Here is a 26596-nt window from a genome sequence, read left to right as displayed (position 1 = left end):
TCTCATGCTGCATAAAGATATTGTACATGCTATCTGTCTCTTTAAGTAGAATGTGCAGATCTCCATGGATTTAGTAAAGCAGAATTGTCAGCCACATATCTTTTATTTTCCTTGCTGAAATGCATTGCGCATATCTTCGTACTTTTGAACTTCCCAGCATATGTCTCCTTCATTTGAGCTTTAGTCCTGCTTTAGTTCAATAGGCCCCATGTCTGACATCTCCATTTCTGTGTTGGGCTTATACTTCAATGGGACTTCACGAATCACTCTGGCCTCTTTATTTTTGGAATTCAAAGGCTATATTTTACTCCACATGATGGTTGCCCAGAGCAATGCCAGAGGTTAAGATTAATTCTAAACCTTCCAGCCAACACCTCTTTTGTTTTGCTGTAGTCACCCCAAGTGGGACTGTTATGCCCAGAGGGGGGTCCTGTGCCTGCTGGGCCTAGAGAACCATGCTACTCCTCACTGATGAGGCCCAACAGGGGTGGGACCAAGCCTAATTTGCATATGGTTCTTCCCCTTTTATAATGGCTTGGCAGGCAAAGAACAATGGTCTGGAGGGTTTTCTCAGAGCAATGCCAGAGGTTAAGATTAATTCTAAACCTTCCAGCCATCACCTCTTTTATTTTGCTGCAGTCACCCTGAGTGGGATGGGTATGCCCAAACATGGGTCCTGTGCCTGCTAGGCATAGGGACTCAAGCTACTCCTCACTGATGAGGCCCAACGAGGCTGAAACATATTTGGGGATGCTTGTGGTCTCGTGCAGAAGGGATGTGACAAAGCATTTCGCACTGGATTACCCCTTTTGGGGTAGGACCAAGCCTGATTTGCATATGGTCTTTCCCCTTTTGTAATGGCTTGGCAGGTTGTGAGGGATTTGACCAGGAAGAGTTTGCTCGCCTGGGCTTTTTTTGTTTACTTAAAAGAATGAATGATGGGAGATCAGCCTCCAAAAATATGTAGGTCATTCCCGCACATATTTTCCACACTCGTCGCACAACAGAAAAATCATCATGTACTATGAGAGTATGGTCATAGGTTTAACTGAATCTTCTCTGCATCTTTCTTCTATCTCACTGCACACCAACATGTCATCCACATATTGAATGATTGCACTTTCAAGTTGAACATTTCCCAGATCCTTCTGGTAGACTCTGTTAAAGATTCAAGGGGACTCAATGACCCCGGGGGCAAAAAAGTATGTTTCAGGTGAATATTTCTATATGAAAAGGAAGTCAAATCCTGTGAGTCTTCATGGAGGGGAATTGAAAAGAATGTGTTCTTTAAATCTATGACTGTGAAGTATCTGGCCTTAGATCGGATGTTACACAATATTGTTTGTGGTATTTGGAACAAAAGGAAACTCAGCTTGAACTACATTGTTTAGGGGGTGAAGGTCCTGTATAAATCTCCACAACCCCCCTGTTGATTTTTTCACTGGGTACACAGCTGTGTTACATGGAGGATCGGATGACACATTAAGCCCTGCTTTATCAAAGAAGCAATGGTCTGAAATATACCTTCATCCGCTTTTCTAAACATGGGGTATTGCTTTGCTCATGACAAAAGAGCTCCTGGTTTAAGCTTGATTTTAACTGCTCCATCCCCTTTTAATAGACCCACCTACTATGGACTTGTGGTCCATAAAACATTTGACACTTTCTCTAAATCTTCCTGAAAAATGAGGGTTTCTTTGTTACCAACACCATTCTCTGTGATAGTTCTCTAGTTTCTACTTTAATTCAATAAGTGAGACTTATGAAAAATACTAATTAATCATCTGAGTACTCATCCCTAAACAGCTCCTCATCTGTCAATTCTATCAACCTACATCCTTCACTGAGGCTATCCCTGTTCTTCAATCTCTTTCCTCATCATCTGTCGCATGAAGAAGCACCCTTTTGTCTCAGACCACTGCAGCTTCTAGCGCCAAAGGGATAGTCTGCCCTTCTTCATCATCCATGGGAATTTCTGTTCTAAACAAAAACACATCCGGTATTCTCAATAGTTTACCTATCAACCTGGGCAACCATGATAATAAAACAGTCACTCCATGCAAACATTCTTCTGTATATAAGGGAACCCCTCGTAATTCCTTCTGGCCTGTGAAGGCTAATATAAACTCTCTCACATTCATGTAAAGTATCCCTGGAGTAGAGCACTCTGTTCCTTCATGAGTAAAAGATATTGGGCCTCATTCCGAGTACGGCGCTTACCAATGACGCTATTAACGCCTTGGTTGACGCCGTACCCGGACCGGCAGCGCCTTGGTGGATGGCGGAATCACCGCCCCATTCCAAGGTTGGCGGGCGGTAATTCCCCATTCACCAAGGCTCTTCCCCATTCCCGAATGAGCCCCCATAGGGCTCAATGGGAATGGGGAAGATGCAAATAACGGTGACCGTTCATTACGGTCACCGTTATTGGCTTGGAGGCCCCTTTGCGCCCTCGACTTTAACACCTGCTCAAAGCAGGCGTTAAGGGCGAGGGCGCAGAGGGAACTCAGAGTATGGCGGTAAGGGATTACCGCCACCGGTCTCGTTACCGGTGGCCGCTATCCCTTACCGCCATACTCGGAATGAGGCCCATTGCCATGTTAGTTTTCATCATCAAGTCACACCCTTATATGCTAACTGGCGCCTGCCTAGAATATAGAATGGCATCAACATGTCATGTTCTCCTATAAAGATTGGTAATTCATCTGTGAAAGGCACCAAGCTCATCGTCCCAGAGAATCCCTGCGCATTCATGCCAGTACCTGACATTGGATATGTTCCCTCATGGACACAGCAACGAGTTGCTCCAGTGTCTACAAGAAATTAAAATGTCCTTGCCTCCTATTGTCACCTTGACCCTTGGTGCCTCTTGGGGGTCTGGTGTCCCAGATAGTACTGAACACGTCAGGCCACTCTATGGGCTGTCCTATTGTGGATATAAATTCATCCCTGTGCCTGTGAAAGAATTTCCTCCTACCACGGTCACACTCCCTAATTTGGGTGCAGGTGCTTGCTGGATTCCTGTATTCATATTCCATTGTGGTACCATGGCCTGTTGTCTGTGCTTGCTGCATTTGTACATGTTGTGTTTGCCTGGGTGCTTGCTGAGGTTGCCCTGGTGGTGATTGCATCTGCAATGGTGCTTGCTGCATCTGCTGTGATTGCGGCACACATATGAGTCTGCATGTGAACTTGGGCATAATACTCCTGTGGTTCTGTATTGTACTGTGAAGCATAACCTATTCGGCCTTTTGTAGTTTGCCAATTTTCCTGCATGCCTCCTCTGCTCCTACATGTTCTGGCTATGCGTCCTATTATACCGCAATTCCAACATTGTTGCGGTTGTCCACCATTAAATTCTTCTCCTCCCTGAGGGTTCTGAAATCCACCTTGTCCTCCTCCTCTCGGTCCATTCCCTCTTCCTCTTGGCCAAGAAATGTACCTACTCTAATTTGTCGAATACGCTGCCTTATTTTGTTGCCCTGGTCACATCTCCTGTGTCACCATACCCTCATTACTGGTCAATACCGCTCCATCTATTGCTAACTTTGATAACTTTGTCTGAACTAACTTCGCTTGCTCCTGCTTTCTGCTCTCAGCTTTCTGCTTATTCTTCTCTTGTAACAATCGGCAGTGATGCACGATCGTCAACTATATTTCTGGCCATGGTTTTGTTTCCATTCCCAACTGTTTCATTTGCTGTTGCACTGGTTCGGGCAGCCCATGGCACACAATGTGGTAAAATGATGCTACAGTTTCATCCCGCAGCTCTTTCATTTCAAGGCGCCATATTGCTTGAATATCTTGAATAAAGGCAACATGGGCCTCATTACAAGTATGGCGGTACAGTAACAACGGCGCCGGTAGTGTTACTGCCACCGTTGCTACCGTACCGCCATACTACAAGCGGTGCTTGCGGGTGCCTGACCTGGCAGGCTGGCAGGCACCCGCGAGCACAGCAAGTCGGATGCACCGGCACCGTTGTGAATGGTGCCAGTGCATCTGACTTTCCCATTCCCATTGAGCCCTATGGGGCTCAAATGGGGATGTACCGGGCCTGGCACCCGCGAAAGGGCAATTTCCAGGTCTGGCTGGGCCGGAATAGCCCGGCAATTGCCCATTCGCGGGTGCGAGGCCCGAATGCAAGTTTGCAGGTAGCCATGCCGGTTTTACCGACAAGGCTACCTCCAACCTCGTAATGAGGCCCATGGTCTTCATCATAACCCATTTTCCTAGTCATCATCATCATGTGGCTTTTATTCGACAAATAGTAATTTGCCAAAAAACACATAACGATCTCAACATTTGCAATAGTTAAATGTAAAACACATCAAATGATAAAAAAACATGAATTGAAATATGTGTAAGAAATTGGTGAATACAATTGGTCCAGGTCATCAGAGTATAACAAAACACTATTAGTTCTTCGATCTCAGTCCATTCAATTTATAATGTCCTAGGTAGAGGCAATGTATATCACAGGTATAAATACTTGCAGAGAAGCCCACAGAGAACTGGGCAAATCACCAGTTCCATTATTAACCCTTACAATTCCCAAATTAGCAATGGAAGCAAGCACATTTCACTAATCCACAGTCAACAAAATAAAAGAAGAAAATCAAATTTATGGACAGCACTGGGCTCTATCAGTGGTTAGATAGTCCTCACAAGAATGTGCAAAAGAGTAAGAAAAGTGCATTTATATATTTGATAACATCATTACAATAAAGGTACATTTTTTGTAACCGATAGGGATGTGCAAAACAGCAATAAGGTGTGTTGCTAGATTTATTTATTTTTTTAGATTTGTTAGCCGCATAGTTAAGGGATGATTACATTCCTGGTATATAGACCACATTACAGTATGGGGTTTTGAATTCACCATCTTTTATGAAGAGCTTTAGCTCATGTTTCCCCCAGCTTTCAATGCTTTTGCTCATATGCACACCATGCCTGGTGGATATAATTTGCCATGAACTATACTATATTTATGTCATTACAATGCCTGAATAGCATTATTCTAGTCGTAGTCATAATTGCGCCCATATCTGATGTATTGGGATATTGCACTCTGAGCACCTGCCATACATCTGTTCAGCAATTATTAAATGGTGCTCCATCATGTGTCATGTTTTGTGCGGTCACACCTTCATAGCCTACTCATTTCCAAATGTCATCAGTCCTTTCCCCTATAATGGCTGCTAGCAAGCCTTTTACATCCCCCATGGCTAATGTCATTCCTGATGTCATTCTCTCTAGCTCATTAATCAATTTTCCGGCACCGGAAGTTAAACTGTGTAATTTACTTTTAAAATTGTTTTTATCCATTTGTGGCCATGGAATATATCCCCCATTTTCTAACAATGGGAATTGTGAAAATCCTGGTCTGTAATCACACCTGCCTACACTTCTTGTTTTCCAGGCAGGGCTAGTCTCACCCGTTTTTCTCCGTCCTGGTAGTACCCTTAATCTGCTTACAAAAGGCAAGAATACATCCTCTTTACTGCACGATCATGCTTGTGAACGCTCAGTGTATGGTGTTGGCTCTGGTGTTCTCTTTTTTTTTTTAAATTCATTTTTTATTGGTTTAAATTCAAACCTTTAAAATATTACACAAAACCAATCAAATCCATCAGCCCAACTGCCAAATACAAAATTACAACAATACACAATACAAAAACCCCAAACAACTCATCCTCCCATCCTCCATTGTCATCCTTCTCCAGTCTAGTCAGCTTAAGTGACTCTCCGTGACTTGGGGTTAATGTTTGGGGTTAATCAGTCTGATGCTGAGCATCCGTGTTTAACCTCTCTTCAATTGATCCCAAAAAAGATGTTAATGGCAAGATTAGTTTCATGTCAGTGCCGTTTAACATTCTCATCCAACATTCTTCTGCGCTCACAAACTGATGCCCATCATTCCACCGGCCCAGGTGAATTGATCGGACATCTTTTAGTTCCGGGCAGAACAACACAAGATGTTTAAGTGATTCCACTTCTTTGTCACAGCACCGGCAGGAGGGATTCACTCCTACGTTGCAGGCCCAATGATTGTATCGCTCTTTGGTTTTGAAGGCGTTTAGGCGAAACAGCAAAAAGAGTCTGCGGGCTTTCAGACTTGGAAATAAGTGCAGATATTTTTGTAGCACATTGTAGCCTCTTGCTTCTACAGGTGCGTTTGTCATCACTCTAGCGCCAAGACGCTCACTACACGTGGCTTCCCAATCTGCCCGCCAGATCATTACTTTTGCTGCCGTGGGATTTTCATGTAGGGTGTCCAGGCTAATGTTATATGCAAGTAAGAGATCTTCACAACGTTTTAACCATAAGGAGACAAAATCAGTTCCAATCGAAGGTGCGTTGTGAAATAAACGAAATTGCAGAATTCCTTCCTGAGCTCTGGATTTCCGATATAAGGCCAGTTGGTTCCAGATGATCCTAGCATGCAACGAAATTAATGCCAATTCGTATCTTATGCATGCTGTCGAAATTCCGATTGGCAGACTTAAGGCTTTAGTCCAGAACATATGCTCCAGCGATGCCCAATGATTTGATGAGCATCCAAAAGCATTTTCTGCTCCTTAAGTTAAGATCGGCAACACTTTGTGTACGTAGAGGTTTCTCAGATGTTGCATCGAGAATCTGTCGAATTTTCTATGTAGCAAAAGGCCCTGACATGCTAATTGCCCACATTTCCTCTTTGATGCGCGTGTCCATGGGTCGTCACAAATGCTGGAATTTACTATCATGCTCAAGTACTTCACGCTTTTCGATAATCGTAATTTGTCTTGCCCAATTTTCCACACAAACTTTGTCTCCATTGATCTCAGAGTTGCACTTGAGTTATGAAATATCAGTATTTCGCTCTTTGTGGCGTTGATTTTCAGGTTGTTTAAATTCACGTACCTCTGTACAGCTTCTAGTTTTCGTTGTAAGCCAATCGGGGTCAAATCCAAGATAACCAAATCATCAGCATACAACATCCAATTTATTGACGATGAATTGAGCTTAGGTGGAAACGCCCTCACTGAGCATATTGCGACGCCAATATCTGAGATGAAAAGGCTGAAAATTGCCACTGCCAGCGGGCAGCCTTGTTTAACACCCTTCTGTGTCTTAATCTGAGCTGAAAGGGAACCTGACTGGTCTAAACGAATAGTGATCGATGTATCTGTGTGTAGTCCTTTCATAGCCTCTAATAGACCAGCAGGGCAACCCCATAGACCTAGCTTTTGCCAGAGTCGCTCACGGTCAATCATGTCAAAGGCACAGGAAAAGTCCACAAATGCGAGATAGATTTTGCTGTTTGTACGCAGTGCTTTCATTTTCAATAAATTCAAGACAGTAAGTTCAGCGAACACCCAACGTTCTTAACAAAACCTGCTTGTCTTTCATCAACCCTTTTCGCTGCTTGAGCCCAGTTGACCAGTTTTTTTTTGTAACAATGTGGCGTAGATCTTACCTAAGACATCAAGCAATGCCACTGGCCGATAATTTTTAGGTGACGTTCTGTCGCCTTTTTTGAAAATTGGGACAATTATCCCTGTTTTCCAGGAACTTGGCGACTGACGGAGGCTGTTTATTCTTGCGAATAAGTCAACACATAAATCAGCCCCGAGGTCAGGAAACTGTTTAATCATAACATTCGACAACCCGTCAGGACCGGGTGCCCTAGAGTTTTTGGCTTTCTTGATAACCTCACGAATGTCTTCTCTCGGGAATTGTAGGCCCCATGATGTAGGATCAAGCACTGTTAGAGGCTGTAACAACGAGTTTTTGTTGTATAATGTTGTAAAGTGCTTCACCCACTCGAGTTCGGTTCCCAAACACACTTGCAATGCTTCCTGTGGTGATTCATTACGATTAATGACCCGCCAAAACTCTCCACTATTCTTGGTTATTAGGGTTTTCAGCATGGCCTCCGCGTCTTGCTGATGTAATAAAAATGTATGGCTTTTTAGCCAGTTTTTATAGGCTTGTTTTGTGGCTCTATTTTTTGACTCTATTTCACACTTTGCCCCTTGGTTGTTTCTCCGAATTACGGCTCGCATCAATCTTTTGCGCTTCATCACTATTATGTCAAAACGATGTTTCTTTTGAAATGATGGATGTTTTAATCCAGTATTCTTTACTTTGAATTGACACAGTAACGAGGCATACTCAACCTCCTCCAGACTGCTCTTAAATTGCTTACATAGCCTGGTCACCTCGGGTTCCTCCAGCCTCACTCTTAACCGGTTATATCAACCACCACTTTCGTTCTCCACTGTCGAGGTTGATCTACTACCACGATTTGGAATTTCAACTCTAATAATTCGTGGTCACTGTGTTCCTTTGCCCGAACTTTCAAAGAATGTATCCTGCCATGCATTGAGTCCGAAATAAAGATATAATCGATGGTTCATGATTGGCCATCACGATGCCACGTAGACTTTGCTGGAGTATCCCCTTGCATGCAACCGTTTAACATTGTTAATCCTCTTGCATTCAGTTCTTCCAACCAGTCTATCGCCAGTTGTGATTTAGCTGGATTCTGAGGCTTAAAAAAGTTGATATTTAAATCACCACATATTATCATTCCACCCCCTCTATTTACTTCCAGAAGATTGTCAATGATTGTTGTGACTTGATCGAGGAACGGGTAGGAGCCTGTCCAACGATGGTTCCAGTTAAGGTTTATTATCTGGATTATATCTAGCTCCTTTCCCGCAGGATTGATTTTGCCTATCTCAGATACTTGAATGTATGAAGTGTGATTCTTAGAGTTTAATAGCCGGTAGCCTAAGGACCGCTTAATCATTGTTAGAAGGCCAGCTATAGGCCTCCCCTTTTCGGCCCTGATGGCAGGGTTTCAGTGCACATTCGAACTCTGAGATCACTGGTGTTTCTAACATCCAGGTTTCTTGAAGACACACCAGTTCCAATCGTTATTTAACAAGTGCATGAAGCCACGCGTGTTCCATGATGCAAAAGAGCAGAGCTGTACTTCCTTGTTCTTTGGGCATTAACTTGAGGTTTTGGTATTGAAGGCGGTGGCGAGCCAATTCCAGTCTCGGCTGTCTTCTTTACCCAAAGCGCTGCTTGCTAGGATGGTGGCACTGTTATCACTTAGTCTTACACTATTTAAAGTAATTTGAATGTTCTCCATTGGATTTTTACTAGGCACCACCTCTTGGCCAGCGGATGCCACTCAGTGTCCTACTAAATCGGCTGAGCTTGTTTTGGGAGCCGCCTCCCTCCAACACAGTTGTCCTTTCAAAATTTGATTCATTGATGCATTTTTAAGTGACTGCTCGCTGGAGTTAGGTGTGATGTTTTGAGTAACCGAGGCAACGGCTGTTACGGCCATACCCTCCGATATTTCACGTTGTGAGTGGTCATTTACTTTATAGATGTCAAACCCCAAAGACAAGAGGTCTTCCCCTGCTTCTAAAATTTCATTTGCAATTATGTTGGAGACCACATGTAATATGACCCTGTCATTACAAGTTTTATCAGGAAATTCCACTATTTTTAAGTCTTTAGAACCTAACACTCTTAGACTGGGTACATGATGGAGCAATCTTATTACATTTGCACGGTTCAGAATCAATTTATCACCTGACACAATCCTCTCCAACATCAATTTAATCGTCAATGTAACCTCCAAGGGGCGAACTGTTGCCTGCCCATAATTGTTCTTCTGTCTGTTTGCCAGGTCTCCGGAATGTTGGTGCTCAGCTTTCCGTGACGAAGAGACGCCAACCTTCTTCGAGTCCACCTTCGGTTCACAGCGATCTCCTTCAAGATTTAAACAGTTTATCGGGGGCTGACTCTTGCACCCACGCTCCAGATATTTTAATTCTAGAATAAGTCTTGAACATTTACTTTTTTCTTGTAAGGTTGCAAACACAGGACTCAATGGTGTCAATTCTTCATTGACGGCCACTGCTTCAACCTGAATGAAGGAACAGGTCCTACCCCCTGTCTCTGATGCTGTAATTTTTATTTTATTTAGGGGCTCTTGTAACCCAGTCATGTTAGGATTCAGTTGGCCTGCTTCGACATTCTGGGGAGCGCTGAATTCCACCTGTCTAGAAGGTAAAATGACGTCCTTTGTTATGGCTGCGGCCTCAAACGGCTGATTCCGTGAGGCCTCCTCTTCTCCAGCAATGTCCTCATAAACCGATAAATCCAGCAGCTCATCTTGGTTAGCCATTTCCACTTCACTTAGACAACACTTGCTGTGTTCAATTTCGGTGCTGTCGCTTCTGCTAGTGCCTTTATTGGCTCCTTAGTTGATTCATTCAGTTTTCCGACATGTGGTGATCGCTTTATCTACAAATTGTAACATATTGATGTTACGAAGAAATTTCCGGGCACCTCTTTGTTTGCTCTGCTTACGTCCTGGCATGTTTTTTTGCTTTTTACTTTGCGGAGCGTTTTTCTTTTTGATTTCCACCCTTTTTTGTAACTCAACCTCCCGCCCTCCAAAGATTGGAAACAAAGTCGCTGACTTTGCACTGACACCGTCTACCTCTTCTGGACCAGAGGTTTGACCGACAGCTGGCAATTGAGGCATTGAGTCAGACGCACTTTGGTTGTCCAGAAACGCCAGATTAGTTGAACTTCTGGCATGTAAAAATGCCGTATGAAAGGAGGTGTCCACAATCTCGCCATGATCACCTACTTCACCACATAAAACTCTGGTCTTGACATAGTTCTCAACATCAATTACCACTGCGGGCGAGGCATCCTTAATTTCCGTGTTGGCATTAATTTGGACAACATTGTCTATTGGGTCTCCTGTTTGTATTAGAAGTGAACCGATCTCAAAGGCCGTGACTATTTTCACCGGCTGCTGTACAACCCTTGGAAGCTCATTCATTGCCATTTGTGTCCCGATGCCAACTTCAATTGACTCCCTGCCTTTTGAATCAGAGTCCAATTTACGAAACAAAGACAGGGCTTCCTTTGCTACCTCAGCAAGCAGTTTTTATCAAGCATGTCATTTCGTTTGCCATCATTGACTGATACTAGACCTGCCATTAGCTTCTGGGTTACATCATCTTGTTTTGAACTTTGGCCGCTGTGCAATGTTTCGATATGTAAGAGTTTTGAATTCATTAAGGCCAGTAATGTTGTGACATCTTTCACATTTTCATTTAGTGTCTTGTAAAGTTTAATGAAGGGTACTAGAGAGATGGCCATCGCAGAGGTCACAGCTATTAATAGATCATTTGAGGGCACGTGTACACAAGGGGTATGTGAGCTGCCTCTACCTTGCCTTGACCCGCCACGTGCAGCATGACTAAATGCTGTCCGTTCTCTTCTAACTTTCAGAAAATCTCGCTCTACAAGCGATGAGTCTCTGGACATAGAATCATCACTGTTTACATTCTTTGTTTTTTGAACTGGTTGACAGAGTAATACCGTGGTTTAACTTGTTGTGGGAATACTGGCGTTTCTAAGAATCAGCCACCTTTCCACATGGGGACTGGGACGAATCATCAGAGGATCCATCCTCTAGGGTTCTCACTCTTTTGTAATTTCCAGACCCCTATATGTCTTGATTGACATTAGTCATATTCATACACTGCCTTTTCTGTGAAATTTTTGGTGTTTCTTTAGAGACAGGAGTACTCCCGGACATCTGTTTGCAAGCACGTTCTTTATTTAGATCAATTAACTTTTGTAATACTGTTGAAACTACCTCTAAGGAGTTTCTTCTGCCTTTAATGGGCGTAGAATGCGCTTCTTCCTCTAGCGCATGTTCATCTTGCAACCTTGCTGCTTCCTTAACTGTTGCATTAGCTAACTGTGAGGCCGTTGTACATACAGCACTGCAAATGCCTTTTTAGTGAACTCATAATGTGCTCATTCCCCTGCTGCTGTGAATTAAACAGGCTCATTGTGTTGCTTATGTTGGAAGTCACATGCGTGGAAGCCTTCCCGATTACCTCGCTCTCCTGCTCCCCGGCTCCGAACGTCACAGCTGAGCCCGCATCCGCTCCTGGGCTCCCGGCAGCGGCGGGCCGCTCAACTCCAGCCGGGCCACTCAGTTGGCTGACGTGGCACGCCTCTTCCACGTCCAGCCGACGTTGCCAAGCCACGGTCCCCTCATCGGAGCTCCCTGCCGCCGCCGCGCCGCCCCGCCCATCAACCTCGTCGGGCGCAACCGCGGGGAAGCCTACAGGCAACGATGAACGAGCTTCCACAGATGGCAACCCATTGGGCCACGGATCCTCACTGCACCCCCGGGCCATTGCGAGCTCGCCGAGCCAGCCCTAGCCTCCGCCATGAAAGCCTCGCCAGCCACAACGGTACGGGTGAGTTTGCGTGTATTGTCTGATTTAGAATGCCCGGTCTCTCTGTTTTCCGTCTGCGCTGATATTGATATGTCAGGTATATCAAATACCTGTAACAATTGCACAGGCATTTCATTCATTTGTGGATTTCGCTCTGTCAACAATGAGGTATCGGCTGTCGTGACTTCAAAAACGTCTTCTACCACAGGAGTCTCCGGTTCCTCTACTATATCTGCTGTGGAGCCACAAGAGAAATACTGGCTCATCTGTTGTTGACGATGGAGCTTGGCTGGGTATTCGTCTTGTTGCACCAGGCGTTTTGATTGAGATCTAGTCCTTGAATGTGGCATAATATGTTCCATCCTTTTTTTGTATGGCCCCACGCCACTCACCAAACAGCCAAACAGATGCTCCTCGCCCTTGCTCCTGAGGGCTTACGCCGCAAGGGCGTGGGAGGCGGCCTTATGTGGGTTAATCCACTGCTGGAGTTAAAGGCACACGCACCTCCAGGTGCCACAAATTGGAGAGTAGAAAACTCAAAAACAGGAGTGATTTGGAGGGAGAGAAGTTCAGTCCTTGCTCACTCGCCACAGCCAAACAGATGCTCCTCGCCCTTGCTCCTGAGGGCTTTCCTCTCTCTTTGGGGTCCTCTAGATCTGACCATTTTACCCCTTTCTGTACACTGAATTCTTTTGAAAATCAGCATGTGCTGTCCCTTCACGTTCTCTCGTTATCCTCTCTTTATTCATCTGACATCATTATGCCCCAGCTTGTTTGACTGTTATCCTTTTCTGCATCACAAAGATCTAGTCTGCTTAAAGACAACATTCTTTGCTCATCTGCTACGGCCTCATCTCATCTACCTCCCATTTCCCTCAAAAGACATCCTTCTATATCCTCTTGGGTTTTATTCCCTTCTTTATCCCTCATTTGCCTCTATAAAACCCCAATTCATTTCCCTATGTATTCTGTGTCTTGTCCTTCCACCCATGTTGGTATTCTCGTTATCCCTTGCAGCTGCCTGCTGAGCTATTGTGACCCTCTCTCTTCCTCAAGTCGTTCTTGTGCTTTAATCGTCACTATGCTTCTATGACATAGATAATCTATCTTGTCATCTTTTGATCCCCTACTTCTGTTAATTTCTTCTTCACCTCACCACCCTCAATTCATCTTCCTCTCGCCTTCTTTGCAACCTACGTACTTTCATTCTTTGAGCTTCTATCTCCCCTAATCTCTTCTCATCTCTCCTTTTCTTTCCTCACCTCATACCTTCTTCATTCTTTCCTTCACTTGTTTTCTCTTTCTTCTCCTCTTTGTTTACTCTTCATTTTCTTTCTTTTCCTCCTCATCTCTTTCTCGAACCCCATCAATGCCTTATCGTCCAGCATAAGCAATATTTGTCCTCCCATCCATTAATTCTGTACTATTGTTATTCCCTTAGCTTTGTCATTTATTTCTTTCTGTTTCCTTGCCTCTTCCTCTATCTCCATCTGTCTATCATATCTGTCTGTTTTCTCATTTTGCTGTTTGCTTTCATTGTTTGTTGACATATATTTGCATTCTGCTTTTGCTCTTTTCCACATTGTCCTCGCTCTTAAAAGCGGGGAGCTCATATGTCGGATTAACAAACCCTGCCACTGCTTTCAATTCCTTTAAAGGATAAAATACCTTCTCCTCTGAATCTAAGCTGTTATTTTCCGAAGAGGAAAGGGGAGCCGAAGGCGTTATAAACCCCCTTTGTGCTGACTGAGCATCCAATCCTTCTCAGGCAGATCTTCCTTCTCACTCTGATACATCTTCCATAACTTTAAAATAGCAAACCTTTTCTGTAACTTCTTTCCCTTATATGTGGCATGCAAATATGTCATCATATGTTGCAATACTGTTTTTGACCACAAACCCTCTTGTAGCCACAGCATGAATGTCTCTTTGGTCATACCTCAACCTCACTCCAACTGATGCTTCCTAATTTTGGCTGTGTAGTTCGGCAATGTTCTGCATAAGTGTAGAAGAGGAGTGTCCCCCATGATGACAAGTCAGTCTCAACTGTCTATACTTACCCAACCTTTTATTCTTCATTATCTTATCCAATATACTGCACTGATCAATTTAAGCAGGCACCATCAAACGCTGCTTATTATCCGAAAATCAAAATATTGTAACCACTTTTAAAATATATGCAATGATGTTCTTTTTGCTTCTTTGTTTACACTTTCTGTCAATGTTAAGTAGCTTATTATTTCTTCATTTATATTTTAAGAATCTCCTCTATTTATTACTTTCCTTAGATTTTTATCATCCTAATTGACGTCAATTTTCTGATAAAATCTAATAATCACTTTTAATTTTTTACCATCATTTTATATCTACTCATCTAGACACAACAAACGCTTTACACTGACATATTATCACTCCATACACATGTGCACTTGAATATTTTTTCCCTGTGTATGCCTTCCTTAACTACCTTTAGTAAATGAATCTCATTTCATTTTTACTCCATCTTGGAGTTTGATACGCACTCTTCTTGTTTACCTTGCCTCAGAAATCCTTAACACCCCGATTTGTAGTCTTTTTACTGCATACCCTTCCGTCCCTTTGGAACCAGGAATCGAAGTAACCAACTTTCTTCTTTATGATTTAAAAAAATCCTGTTACTTTTAAACCTTATATTTACAACACAATCCATTCCCCTATTTTTGCCACCTTCAATGTTCTACTTACATCTCTGGTTCAGCTCGAGTTCCTCGGCATCGACTCTTCCTCAACCGACCAGTTCACCTTCCATCTGCGGGGCACGTATGGGGACCAACAGGAATTTTGTCAAAGAGGGACCTGCCAACCATATCTTCTTACCATGTTTGGTTACACGCCAATCACCACAGGAAACTCTGCTGTCTTCTACCTAATGGGGGAAGCAGCCGAAAGTCTGCAGATCTAGATCTGGGCCTTGGTTGACTAGACCTGAACCATCCGCACTGCTACCAAGATGTGGTCTAGCACCTTAAAGCGTCTTTTGTGCTAGATGGAATTGCCATTTAAGATCTCAGGCCAAATAACCGGACAGACTCTGAAAATATGTAAAAATACCACTTTATTCTCTATTCAATAAAGCAATGCGAACAGATGTACAACTGACTGATGCTCGCACACACACACAAACTTGATTTTACAAGGTTATATACCCCAATATGATCCTCGATGCCATCATCCTATGTGGCAAACTGTAAAACCTATTAAAGGGAAGGATTGGTTAGGGGAACATATGTACCTATTGAATATATATGGGTTATTACATCATTGGCTGCCCCTCATCTGTAGGGCACACCTTGAACTACCTCAGAATATGTATAATACTGATTATAGCAAAGAAAATGGCTGCAAATTGGCATATACCACATTGCCCCATAGACCATCTGATTGGTTGGCATGCTCACCCAACCTTGGACTTTCGTCTCGCTAGCAGCACGTAAGCAAAACGAAACCTAGGTGCTTGAGTCACATCAGATTACTGCCCACTTTCCAAGTAAGTCCATTCTCTTTCATCAGTCCAACCATAAACCAAAGTTTGCCATCTGTAGTTGACCTTGTAGCCTGCTGTCTGTTGTAGGACATTCGAGGGAGTGCAAGCACATCACTATCTTTACCCAAAGCTTAATGAATAGCCCTTGTTTTTGACTTCTAAATCACACGTGAGGAGACTGCAAATTAGTCAGTTTTGACCTCCTATTTACAGTTATTTGATTTATTATACTGGGTGTTTTTGCCCCTCTTGGCCTCTAGAGACTTCCTCACTCCGTCCTGTATAGACCTTATTCACTCTTAATTGTCCAATACTTGTCTCTTGCAGATGTTTTCTTCTTCTTTAATTTAAGAGAAAAATATATCTTGTGTACATAGCTTTATCTGTCTGCCTCCCTTTGCGCCTTGCAATTAATCCTTAAAATAGCACCCTTGATCACAGGCCAGCATAGAGTCCTATTTATTTTGCACACAAGGGTGTTTCTCCAACGTCTCTGGACTCTACAGCCCTGGTCTGTTTCTGAGGTAGCTGGATTGAATCGTAACACAAGCCGACGTCCATCTTCCTATCATGGTCGCTTTAGCCACATTATATTTTCCTCTGTAGCAAGCTTCTATATGTCTCATCCACCTTGCATTACTTTGTATGTACACTTATTGGTAAGCAAGTTACTTTATCTTCTTTGTATATATGATTACTTTATCCTGTCATACATGTTTCTCTTGTCACTATGGTTATATCATCTCACGCTTAAGTATTTTCATATAGTTTCTGTATGTCCTCATATTTTCTTCATGAGATTACTTCTACCCTCATCAGATGTACAATGGTGCGTGCTGATATCCTTCCACTCTTTCAGTACGAGGGTAAATTTAATATGGTTGCCTGAGTGCATATCATCTCGATGCAGTATCGACACAAACAACACATGGGGTCCCACATTTAGCTCTTCTCCTGCTGTGATAGCGGTATGATAGTGGTAATGGGGGGGGAGCTATGGGAAATGTGTCCACCTGCTCCATTACAATGTCCTTTATATCAGAGTAAAAACCCCACTCCCCTCAAAATAAAACAGTTTACAGTCATGTTTGTGATGTCATCAGTTATGCTAATGTACAATTATGGATGCATAAAAATCATATATTTTTTCAATAACAGAACAAAGATATTATTGAGTGTTTCTGGGAAATGTGCTGTCTGCACTACCCACTAGAGAGAATAATAAGCTAGATTATGTCCAGAAATGAATACTTTATATTTAGCACCTTTAAATGTAAGCTCTGAATCTGAGTTGAGTTGTTCCGCGCCATGGACTGGCCTCATGTCGTCAGTACATGTCATTGTAGAGTTCTCTGGGGAATCTCTGGTCTATCTCTCTATCGGTGTATAGGAAGTAACCGACTTGGATGACCCCTTGAAGATATTTCACACATAGACGTGAGCGGAAGGTCAGTCTGTTATCAGCCAGGATAGTGGCACATTATCCCTACCTATTTAAATGTGAATTATATGATATATGATATAAGTCATTTATAACGTGCCTCCACACAAGTGTTTCTAAGCGTGACAAGACAAGGAAGGGGAAGACAAAAGGGAACAAAACAAACAATCTTACTAGGCCTTGTGTCATTCAGATTGTGCAAGTGCAAGGGGAAGGGAGACGGGAAGTGCCAGGGGAAGGGAAAGGGAGAGTGCAATAGCAAAGTTCAAGTAAGTGCCACCGTGGTGGCCAGTTCTAAGTAAATGCAAGGAGGCAGGGGACTGTCGGGTTGCGGATACAGTGTGCAGTAGGCCCAGAGGCAGAGCATGGGGCTACTGGTCCTGAAGGAGCCTGGTCACTGTAAGGTTCAGAGGGAGGTAACCAGTTAGTGCTGCAGACAAGAACATCAGCAGGGGTGAGAGAGAGAAAGGACAGGCAAAAAGGAAGGTCTTGAGTTGCTTCCGGGTCCTGAGGTGGTCCTGCTCAAGTTTGAGAGCGACAGGGAAGCTGTTCCAGAGGGAGGTACTGGCCAAGGAGAGAGATCTACCCCCACTCTCAGCCTGGAGAAGTGTTTGACCCTCAGAGAGTTGGAGGTGGATGAGCAGAGGGCTTTAGAAGGAAACTGGTTAGGAAGAGAGAGTTGGATGTAGTGTTGTCCCCGGCCACAGAAAGCTCTTAGGACAATGCAAAAATAATAATAATAATTTAAAAAAAAATCTTCCAAAAGCACATGAGTAATTTGTTGGCTCTTGGAACTTGATCCTTGCAGCCACTGGGAGCTAGTGGAGAGATTTCAGGACTGGAGAGATGCAATTCCTTGGCTTGAGGCCAGGGACAATGTTTGCAGTCCTGTGCTGTATTAGTTGCAGGGGGCGAAGAGTAGAGGCAGACACATTTAGAAAGAGGCTGTTGCAGTAGTCCAACCGAGGGGGAACTAGGGCTCCGGAGGCGGTGAGCTTCTGGGGGAAAGTGAGAAAAGGAGGAATACCTCTAAGATGGTGCTTGTGCTAGTGGGACGTCTTATAGACATCTGTGATGTGAGGGGAGAAGGAGAGGGTTGTGCCGAAGATGAGAGAAAGAGAGAAAGCGGGAGCAGGGGTCCCAATGAAAAGGATCTCAGCCTTACTAGCATTCAGGCAGAGATCGTTAGAGGCACACCATTTCTGAATCACAGATAGACAGTCAGGAATGAGCGTGAGAGGAGAAGAGGCTGAGGGCAGCCTGGAGGAGAGCTGAGTGTCATCCGCATAACACTAAAAGTTAGGAGAGAAGGTAGAGATGAGATGGGCCAGTGGTGCCAAGTAAAGATTGAAGAGCCAAGCTGAGAGGTTAGAGCCCTGTGGAAGACCGCATGTGGAGAGAGAGGTGCTGGAGAGAAAGTACCCCATTTGGACCTGGGAGAGTCGATCAGAGAGGAAGGAGGCCAACCAGTCTAGGGCCTGAATATTGATCACTTTCCATTATCAGCATCAAATTTGAAAATAACCGGTAGTTTTATACAGGGAAGCAAAATGTAACGATTCATGAGAAGTGTGAATTCTGTTTATTTTTAGATTTAAGTTGAAGCAGGATAATGTAGATGTAGGAAAAAAAGAAACGTGCTGAGAACATTGAGACATTTTAATTGGACCTTTCATTTCTCTTTTTTTTGCTCAGGTAGTGCTGTTATTTCCATTGTGTTCCTGAAAGAGCTATTGAGGGCCTCCGATATTCTAGGTAAGTGAACTCTATTATTATTATTATCATTATTTCTATTAATACAATGAGTGGTTTGGAAAAATTAAACAGAATTAGGAAAGGTCATGTGTGCAGTAATTTCTGTTCAGTAAGACAGAATATAGCTAAGTGCTAATCTCTAAATTTGGTATACTATGTTAGTATGTATAGTCTCCTCTATAAGGTGTCAGTCGCCAATCAAGAGGGCTTCTTGGCGCTCCACATGAATAATTCACAGCAGAGCTATTCTACTTCTCAGACTTAAAATCATATCTTTCCCTATGAATGGAGACATGTATTCTGTTCCAGAGTGATGGTTCCAGAAGGGAGACTGATCTGCCACGGCTCTTGATTTATTTAGACTAGTTTGTATTAGTCTTTTCAATCTCATTGTTCTCCCTGCGGTTGAAGGCACCACGCTGTCCCGGAACAACCAAGGGCCTTCCCCTTTGAAGAGAATAGATACATGCAATGCACATTTATTTGAAGGAACAGTCAGGCACATGGCATACTGTACGGTACCATTTCATGACCTATGTTGCCAACTTTTGAATTATGCTGACCGCTAGGTGTTCATATTCAAAATGTTTGTGTCCTTATGCACGTTCACCGCGGCCTTCGGTGCAGAGGAAGGAGAAGAGTCTGCCATTGTGACATCACCACTCGTAAAGTCACTCAGACACTCACAAAATAAGGTGATGGCGTTGTCTAACCCAGTGAGGGCTAGTGCTTGTTTATCCTGGAGGGAGGTCAGGTGCAGAAACTCTCTCTTTTATGCATTTAGGTGATGGAATTTGTCTTTAATACTGCTGAAATGGGGGAGAGCTGCATTACGCCCACTTTATGGGGGTGCTGTGCTCACAATAAATGCATAACAGGTCAAGTAACAAAACAGCTTTGAAAGTGGAAGGTTTCTCGATTTCAGATGGTTCTAGGTGACTGCTTTGGCTTTCTTTATTTTCAAAACGAATTATTTAATTATTCAAATATGGCAAGTTTGTTTGTTGCCCATGTGAACAAAATAGGGACACACACAATCAATCCTGTTGATGTTTTTGTTAAGTCGGTTGTTATGGGTTCGTGCAAGTTCACTGAGATGTGAAGTGAGATAAAGGCTTTAATGAGGTTCGTACAGGGAATAACAGATAAGTATGTGAAGCTTAAGGATACAGGTATAGAGGTTGGCAGGAAGACATCCACCGGTCCACATCACAAGCTAAACTGGCCGCAACTGACACAAATGGTATGTCCCAGTCACACCACATATCAACATTCCTTGCCAACATTCCAATAAGAGCAGCACTCCCCACTCAATACCCAGTAACAGGGAAACCAGAGCATAACAGTTTTCTATTCATTTTTTGAGTGCCATGCCATGGACATTTCTTTGCTAATGCCCACCCTTTGGGCTTTATTAATCTACAAGGACGATTGTTGAAAGACACCAATGAACCACAAACTGGGCAAAATGTGTCAGTGAGTATTGCACATCTTTAAAAAATATTTGACTTTATATTATGTGTAGCTTTATAGTGTTGAATTAGGGTGTTACCAAATTGTGAAGAATTGTACTTTCTCTGGATTAGCAATGCATTTTAGATTAAGGATCTAACATTGATATCTTTAGTATGTTTTAACATACCAATTACAATTGAGAAACATTTGCATGTCTGTATGTATGTATGCTATGATAGGTCTTTTATAAAGCACTTAATACCCAGAGGTTTCTAAGCGCGTAGCCTGGGATCGAACCTGTGTTGCTCCATGCTTGCTTTCAAGGCGAGCGCGTTGCCGCTAAGCTATAGTAGCTGGCTTTTTGGCTGACAATGTCACAATTCAAGTAACAGAGTAATTGGATGATGACATTCTCAGTAGCGTTTTCTTGGTAATAAGTGCCTGCTTCTCAGGAAGACTGTGCATTGCGCATGTGTGCCCTGACTGTGGGGTGCCAGCCCTCCAGAAACAACTGCCAGAGTCTGTTGGATAGCACGTTAGGCTCGGAGGGATAGCTTAGGGGCAACACACTCGTCCTGAAAGCAAGACAATGCAGAGCAACACAGGTTCGATCCCCAGCACACGCGCGTTATAAATAACCCATAACAATTTACAATTTAGCACATAAGCCTTTCCCCTCTGCACCTTCCAAGAACAAGAGAGACTTTTTCCTCCAATGTATACTGATATGGATGTGTCTTGCACTACTGCCTGTGGATCTGCAAGAGGAGATGGAGGAGATGGGGGAGATGGGAAGGGGGGGGGGTGCTAGTGTGACTGAGGACAAGGAAGACAAAACCTTGGGGTGCTGATGCATCTAAGCCTAAAGTACCCCAGTGTCGTGTTAATCCAACTGGTTTGTGGTGGCCAGGGGTGGACTGCCCTATAGGGAACTCTGGAGATTTCCCAGTAGGCCTCTGCAACCTGGGCCTCTTTTTTGTGTTATCCTATTTTATTTCGAAATCTTCTGATAGGAAAAGGGTTGAGCTTGATAAAAATGTGTAATATGGGGCAAATTTGAGCATTATTTCCCGGGCCTCGCTTGGTACCCAGCCCACACCTTCTGGTGGCAACACCAATTCCTTCTTTTTTGTAAGTTCCATTTTAAATAATCTTCATATACCTGGCAACATTCCTTTATTGCCTCCCCCAGAATCTGATGATCCACAAAAGACTATTGCATTTTGTTATTGGAGTCGGCAAGCTCAAAACACCATTCGTTTTGTTAGATTTATGCTAAAACAGCCTGGGTAACCATCTCCTCGAACAAACTATTTGCTCATTTTCTTAGTGAGTAGCCCTAAAGCACTGGTGAAAATCGATAAAGGTGGGACTTGTTCCCCGGATGCCCACACACTCCTAGTAAATGCCCCCTTTTGCCAAGTATTTTGGACCAGCCCTGAGCGGATGCCTGGACTAGCCTTCCCCGTTCAAGACATCAGACTACCTTGCGCATAGCTTGTTAGAAAGCTCAGGCAGTTCACAGGCTCTCTGTCTTGGCCCGTATGCTACCTGGAGCTCACCAGTTCAAATCCAATCAGAGATGACGCTTGCTTGCATCTGTGCTCCATGAATTTTCATGACATACTTTTTGAGCAGTAGCGGAGGGTACATTTTTGGGCAACTTTTTGGGGTAAATGGTGTTACCAGGGAAACAGGACGAGCTGCTTTAAGAAGGAAGGACCCGGGCCAAGGGGACGGAATGGGAAGCGGGAGGAAGGGGAGAGACGGGGAGGAAGGAAAGTCAGTAGTGTAAGGAGGAATAAAGAGAAGGTTTGATCTGGGTAACACAGCTCCTGTGTCCTTTGTATAGGCCACATGTAGAGACCCTGTTAATGGAGCAACAACTGGCGACGAGGCAGATGAGTTCCCACACTGCAACAGATGGAATAGAAGGGTGAGATGAGCCCAGCAGCAGACACATGAGGCAGATGAAGGCACCCCAGCAGAACAGAGTGTCCGTGAGGCCCAGTAGTGGAAGCCATGACGGGCAAGGCACCCATCAGGAATGAGAGCGCGCTGCACCCAGCAGAGTACCGGAGGGTAAGGCTACACAGCAGAGGGAAGAAGCCCAGCAGACCTGCCGACGAGAAGTGTCCACGGAGCGGACCGTGGCACAGTGGAAGGCAGCAAGAGTGCCCGCAGTACAAAGCCCAGTGCGGCTGCAAGTGACGAGTCCAGCAGAGAGCGCGAAGTGGAGAAGCGCTGCACGTGAGGACGGCCTGGCAGAAGGGAGGGCACGGTGAGCCCAGCAGAGCGGAGCCCAGCGATCCTACAAGTCAGAGGAATTGCGTATCTGTGAGCCCAACAGAGCGGTGGCCCGTAGAACGCCTCTCACGTTTTGCAGAAACATTTTTACAACCCATGGTGAAAGGACTGACCTCATATGTGCAGATCACCACGCAAAAAATCAAAGAAATAGAAGGGTTACATTTCAACCCAGAAGAAGAACTTATGTTAGGGCTAAATATGGTGGCTTTATATATGAGTATTCCACAAGGGGCATCTATTATCATGCTATAAGAATGATTGCTCCTCAACCAGATGGAGACAAAGACACCAGCCTCATTTATTCTCTGGTGTGCAGAAATTGCACCAATTGAAAACTATTTCCATTTCAATAAAGCATTTTACCATCAGGTACATGGGATGGCAATTGGGGCAATCCAAGCACTGAGTGTTTCCAATCTTTATATGCAAGCCTTTGAAATCAACAGAATTAATGGAGACAATAACCCCTTTAAATACCAGGTGTGTCTATGGCGACGGTACATAGACAACATTCTGGTTGGGGCTGAAGTGGACAGTTCTGTGAGTGGATAAATGGGCAAACAGATACCTGAAATTCACCTCTAATATGAGTAAAACACACTCAATCTTCTAGATATTAGCATTATGGCTAATGAAGCAAATAAAGTACTGTTTGTAAAACCCTATCATAAACCAACAGACCATAACGCATTGTTACATTTCAGTAGTTACCATCCACGACACGTGCAAGACGATTTACCACTGGGGCAATTTCTGAGACTGAAAAGGAACAGCACACTGAGACAAAATTTTAAAAAGGAAGCATCAGACATTAGGGCGAGGTTACACAACAGAGGCTACCTGAGTAGGTTGACTGCCAAATCTATGAAAAGGGCAAGTAACAACAACTGTGAGTCCCTTCTTCAATATAGAGAAACGTGGCTATCCAAAAGAGAGGATGAGAAACTGGTGTTCGTGAATACTTTCAGTAATTTGTCAACAGAAATCGAGTATAGCATTTAAAAGGAGCACACATTTGAAAGATCAGGTTACACGTAATGATATCCGTTTGCGGCCGGAAAGACAGATTGCCTTGACAGAGACATGGGCCATACCACAGGCAAGTGGTCATTCACCATGTGGGACGTGCTCTCGTTGTTCGCAGACATTTAGAAGCTCGGAGGTAGACATAGGACTGTGTAGACCTTGGAAACAGATGAGTTTCATGAACTGCAACACGAAAATTGTCATATATGGCATTTGGTGTCAGTGGTAAAAAACCTTACATAGGTAAAACAGAGAGAAAGATTAAAATAAGAATAACAGAACACACAAGCTGTATCAAGTACAGAGTGCATACTGCATCCTTAGTGGCGCACTGCATTGAATTCATCCACACTGCAGATCAAATTAAGTGGGCAGTCTTATCCCAAGTGAATGATCTGAACAATGCAAAAAGGAAATTATGGACAATGGAACAAAGTATGATTTTTCTGACTGGAAGTAATGAGAGAGGTCTTAATGAACAGATCGACTAGTTGGACCCTTGACAAAATATAAATGAATGAATACTTACAATGCAGTACCACTGACCCTGTGGTGCGAATCTGTGTCCCACTAGAATTTTGAAATGTTTGTTTATTGACTATGTAAAACATTCCCGAAATAGGTTTATCACAGTATAGATATACGGACTGAGAGAGAGTAATTGTACTACGAGGTGTGTAAGCACATCATATTGAAGTAACATGGGCATTAAGTATAAACATATGTGTGGTGACAGACCAATACAAGCGGAGTTGTGCAGAGGACACCAATACGTTACAACATTGAGTGCCTGCAAAAACGATGTATGAAATCCTCTTAGTAGATCCAGCAGGGATCGCTATTCCGATCCGAAAAGAACGATGGAGACGCTCCAAAACATAGAAGTAGGACTAAAAGAAAGTAACCGCCAGCAGAAGAAGGGACACAAACTGAATAAAGCTGTTTTGAAACTAGCCAAGTGAACTCTGGTAAGCCACCTTTCAAAATGAAACAAAAGCCACAATATCCTTAGGGCTATGCTCTTAAAGTGTGGCAAGACAAATGCCAGACTTGAGCGGACCGCTAACAATACCTGTGTGTGCACCTGGCTTTTAGGCACGCAGTTGGAGATTCCAGACCGAGTGTGAGCGAACGGCCCCAGAAGTAAATGAATTGAGGAAGCCACACATTGAAAAAACAACTCCACAATGAACACGCAAGTTACAATATTTACAAAAGTGTAAATGGCCCTTTGTCTTCTGTGTAGGTGTTGAATGAGCAACCGTTATTGTGACAGGAAAACAAACGTAATGTAGTGTTTACGGGTTGTTGCTTCATAGACACGCGATCCAGACCCTGATATCGAAGAGACTGAGAAATCCCACGTACCAAGTAACAGGAAGAGAATTTCGAATGAATTACTCAAGTTGCAAGTAGGAAGATGACTATGTGCTGATTGAAGAGTGAATCTTATTAACCTAGAGGTAAACATGAGCTTTACACATTTTGTTAACAAGAACTAAGGAGGTAGTTGGTGAAAACATAATTTAGTGTCTAGAGCTGAGGTGCGGCCAATGGACATGGAAGGAGTTAAATGCTATATAATCATATAGCACCTCCACCATTTTGCAATAAAAAGTGGAGTGTGCTGTTTCCATTGCAAAAAATAAGGTTTTTTAAAAATATCCAAAATAAGGACACAGAGCATTTGTAAATCGAGGAGAGGTTGTGCGAAATGGGGTCGTGTGCATACCAATAGTACATAGTGATCTGAAAAACAAGGGGCAATCTAGCCCACAGTTTGATAATTGTTGTCTAGCAAACTAAGAGACAGTAATTAATGCCAGTGTTCATGTCATCATTTCAGAGAAGGTGAAAGAGTCACTCAGGAATAATAATCTTAGTGCACAGCTTCATATTAAAGAGAAGAAGTGAAACGTGTGGCTGGATTTAGAGGTTACACAAAAAGTTATGCAGATGACTACCTGAGCTACAGCGGTAAACGACGAGCCTCTGAAGAAATCCATATGAAAGTTGTTTATATGTATATAGAGAGGAATGAAACATGTTGGATGTAATAGGTATGAATTAAGGGATGAGTAAATTGAGTGTATGTATGAGTGAATAGCTATGATGAGCTTTTAGCCAAGTTATTGTGGTGTCAAAACTAGTAATATACTAGTTTAAGACTTTTTGATGAAACAACAACCGTTTTTCCATGCTCATGAACACAGTAGTGGTGGCAATTGTTGTTTAGACACTATCAATAGAGCTAAACAACTGTCTGTATTTTAAGGTAGGTATCAAGGCAACATGCTTGCTTCTGAATTATATTGAATGTAATAATTTATTTGTGTACCAATAAATTGTCATTTTTGTTGATTGAGATTTTGTGTATTTCTGGTGGCAAGCTGTTACCTTCTCTGTTGCCACTAGGTCCTTTTGGAATTTGGGTAGTTGTAAGGATAGCGTCATGTAGAGGGGTTGCAGAAGTGGTCTTTAAATAACCCTCAAGTCTCTTTTGTTGTGAGCTACAACACTTCATTACGTGTCCTTTTCTTCTGCGTTTGCCACACAGCAAGTTCATTGTGGGGAAAAGAGGGTTGCTGGCCTCATGATACAAAGTGTCACATCTACAACCTCTACGCTGCTCAAAGTTCATTTTTTGCTGGTTTGGTCTTACAGGATGATACTGCCCTTTTACGGGAAGCTCCCCTTTCTTACTTGCATCCACATTAAGAGCAGCTATTTCATTAGATCCCGAAGTACTCTCTACAACTGCTATCCCCTTCTCCTTGTTTTCTAAACACCTTCATGCAT

At 43.3% G+C, this 26596-nt stretch overlaps 1 protein-coding gene across 1 annotated transcript in view; it reads left to right on the top strand.

The window, feature by feature from the left end:
* NIPAL2 (NIPA like domain containing 2) overlaps positions 1–26596 on the top strand; it is a 690092-nt gene that overhangs the window by 359105 nt on the left and 304391 nt on the right. The window contains exon 4 of the mRNA XM_069621416.1: positions 18947–19006. Within this exon, the coding sequence (XP_069477517.1) occupies positions 18947–19006 (60 nt within the window). The remainder of the gene's footprint in view (positions 1–18946; positions 19007–26596) is intronic.

This window comes from Ambystoma mexicanum, chromosome 5q (assembly GCF_040938575.1).
Source record: "Ambystoma mexicanum isolate Mex_15411 chromosome 5q, UKY_AmexF1_1, whole genome shotgun sequence".
Taxonomy (NCBI): Eukaryota; Metazoa; Chordata; class Amphibia; order Caudata; family Ambystomatidae; genus Ambystoma; species Ambystoma mexicanum.
This window is presented reverse-complemented; position numbering and strand designations above follow the sequence as displayed.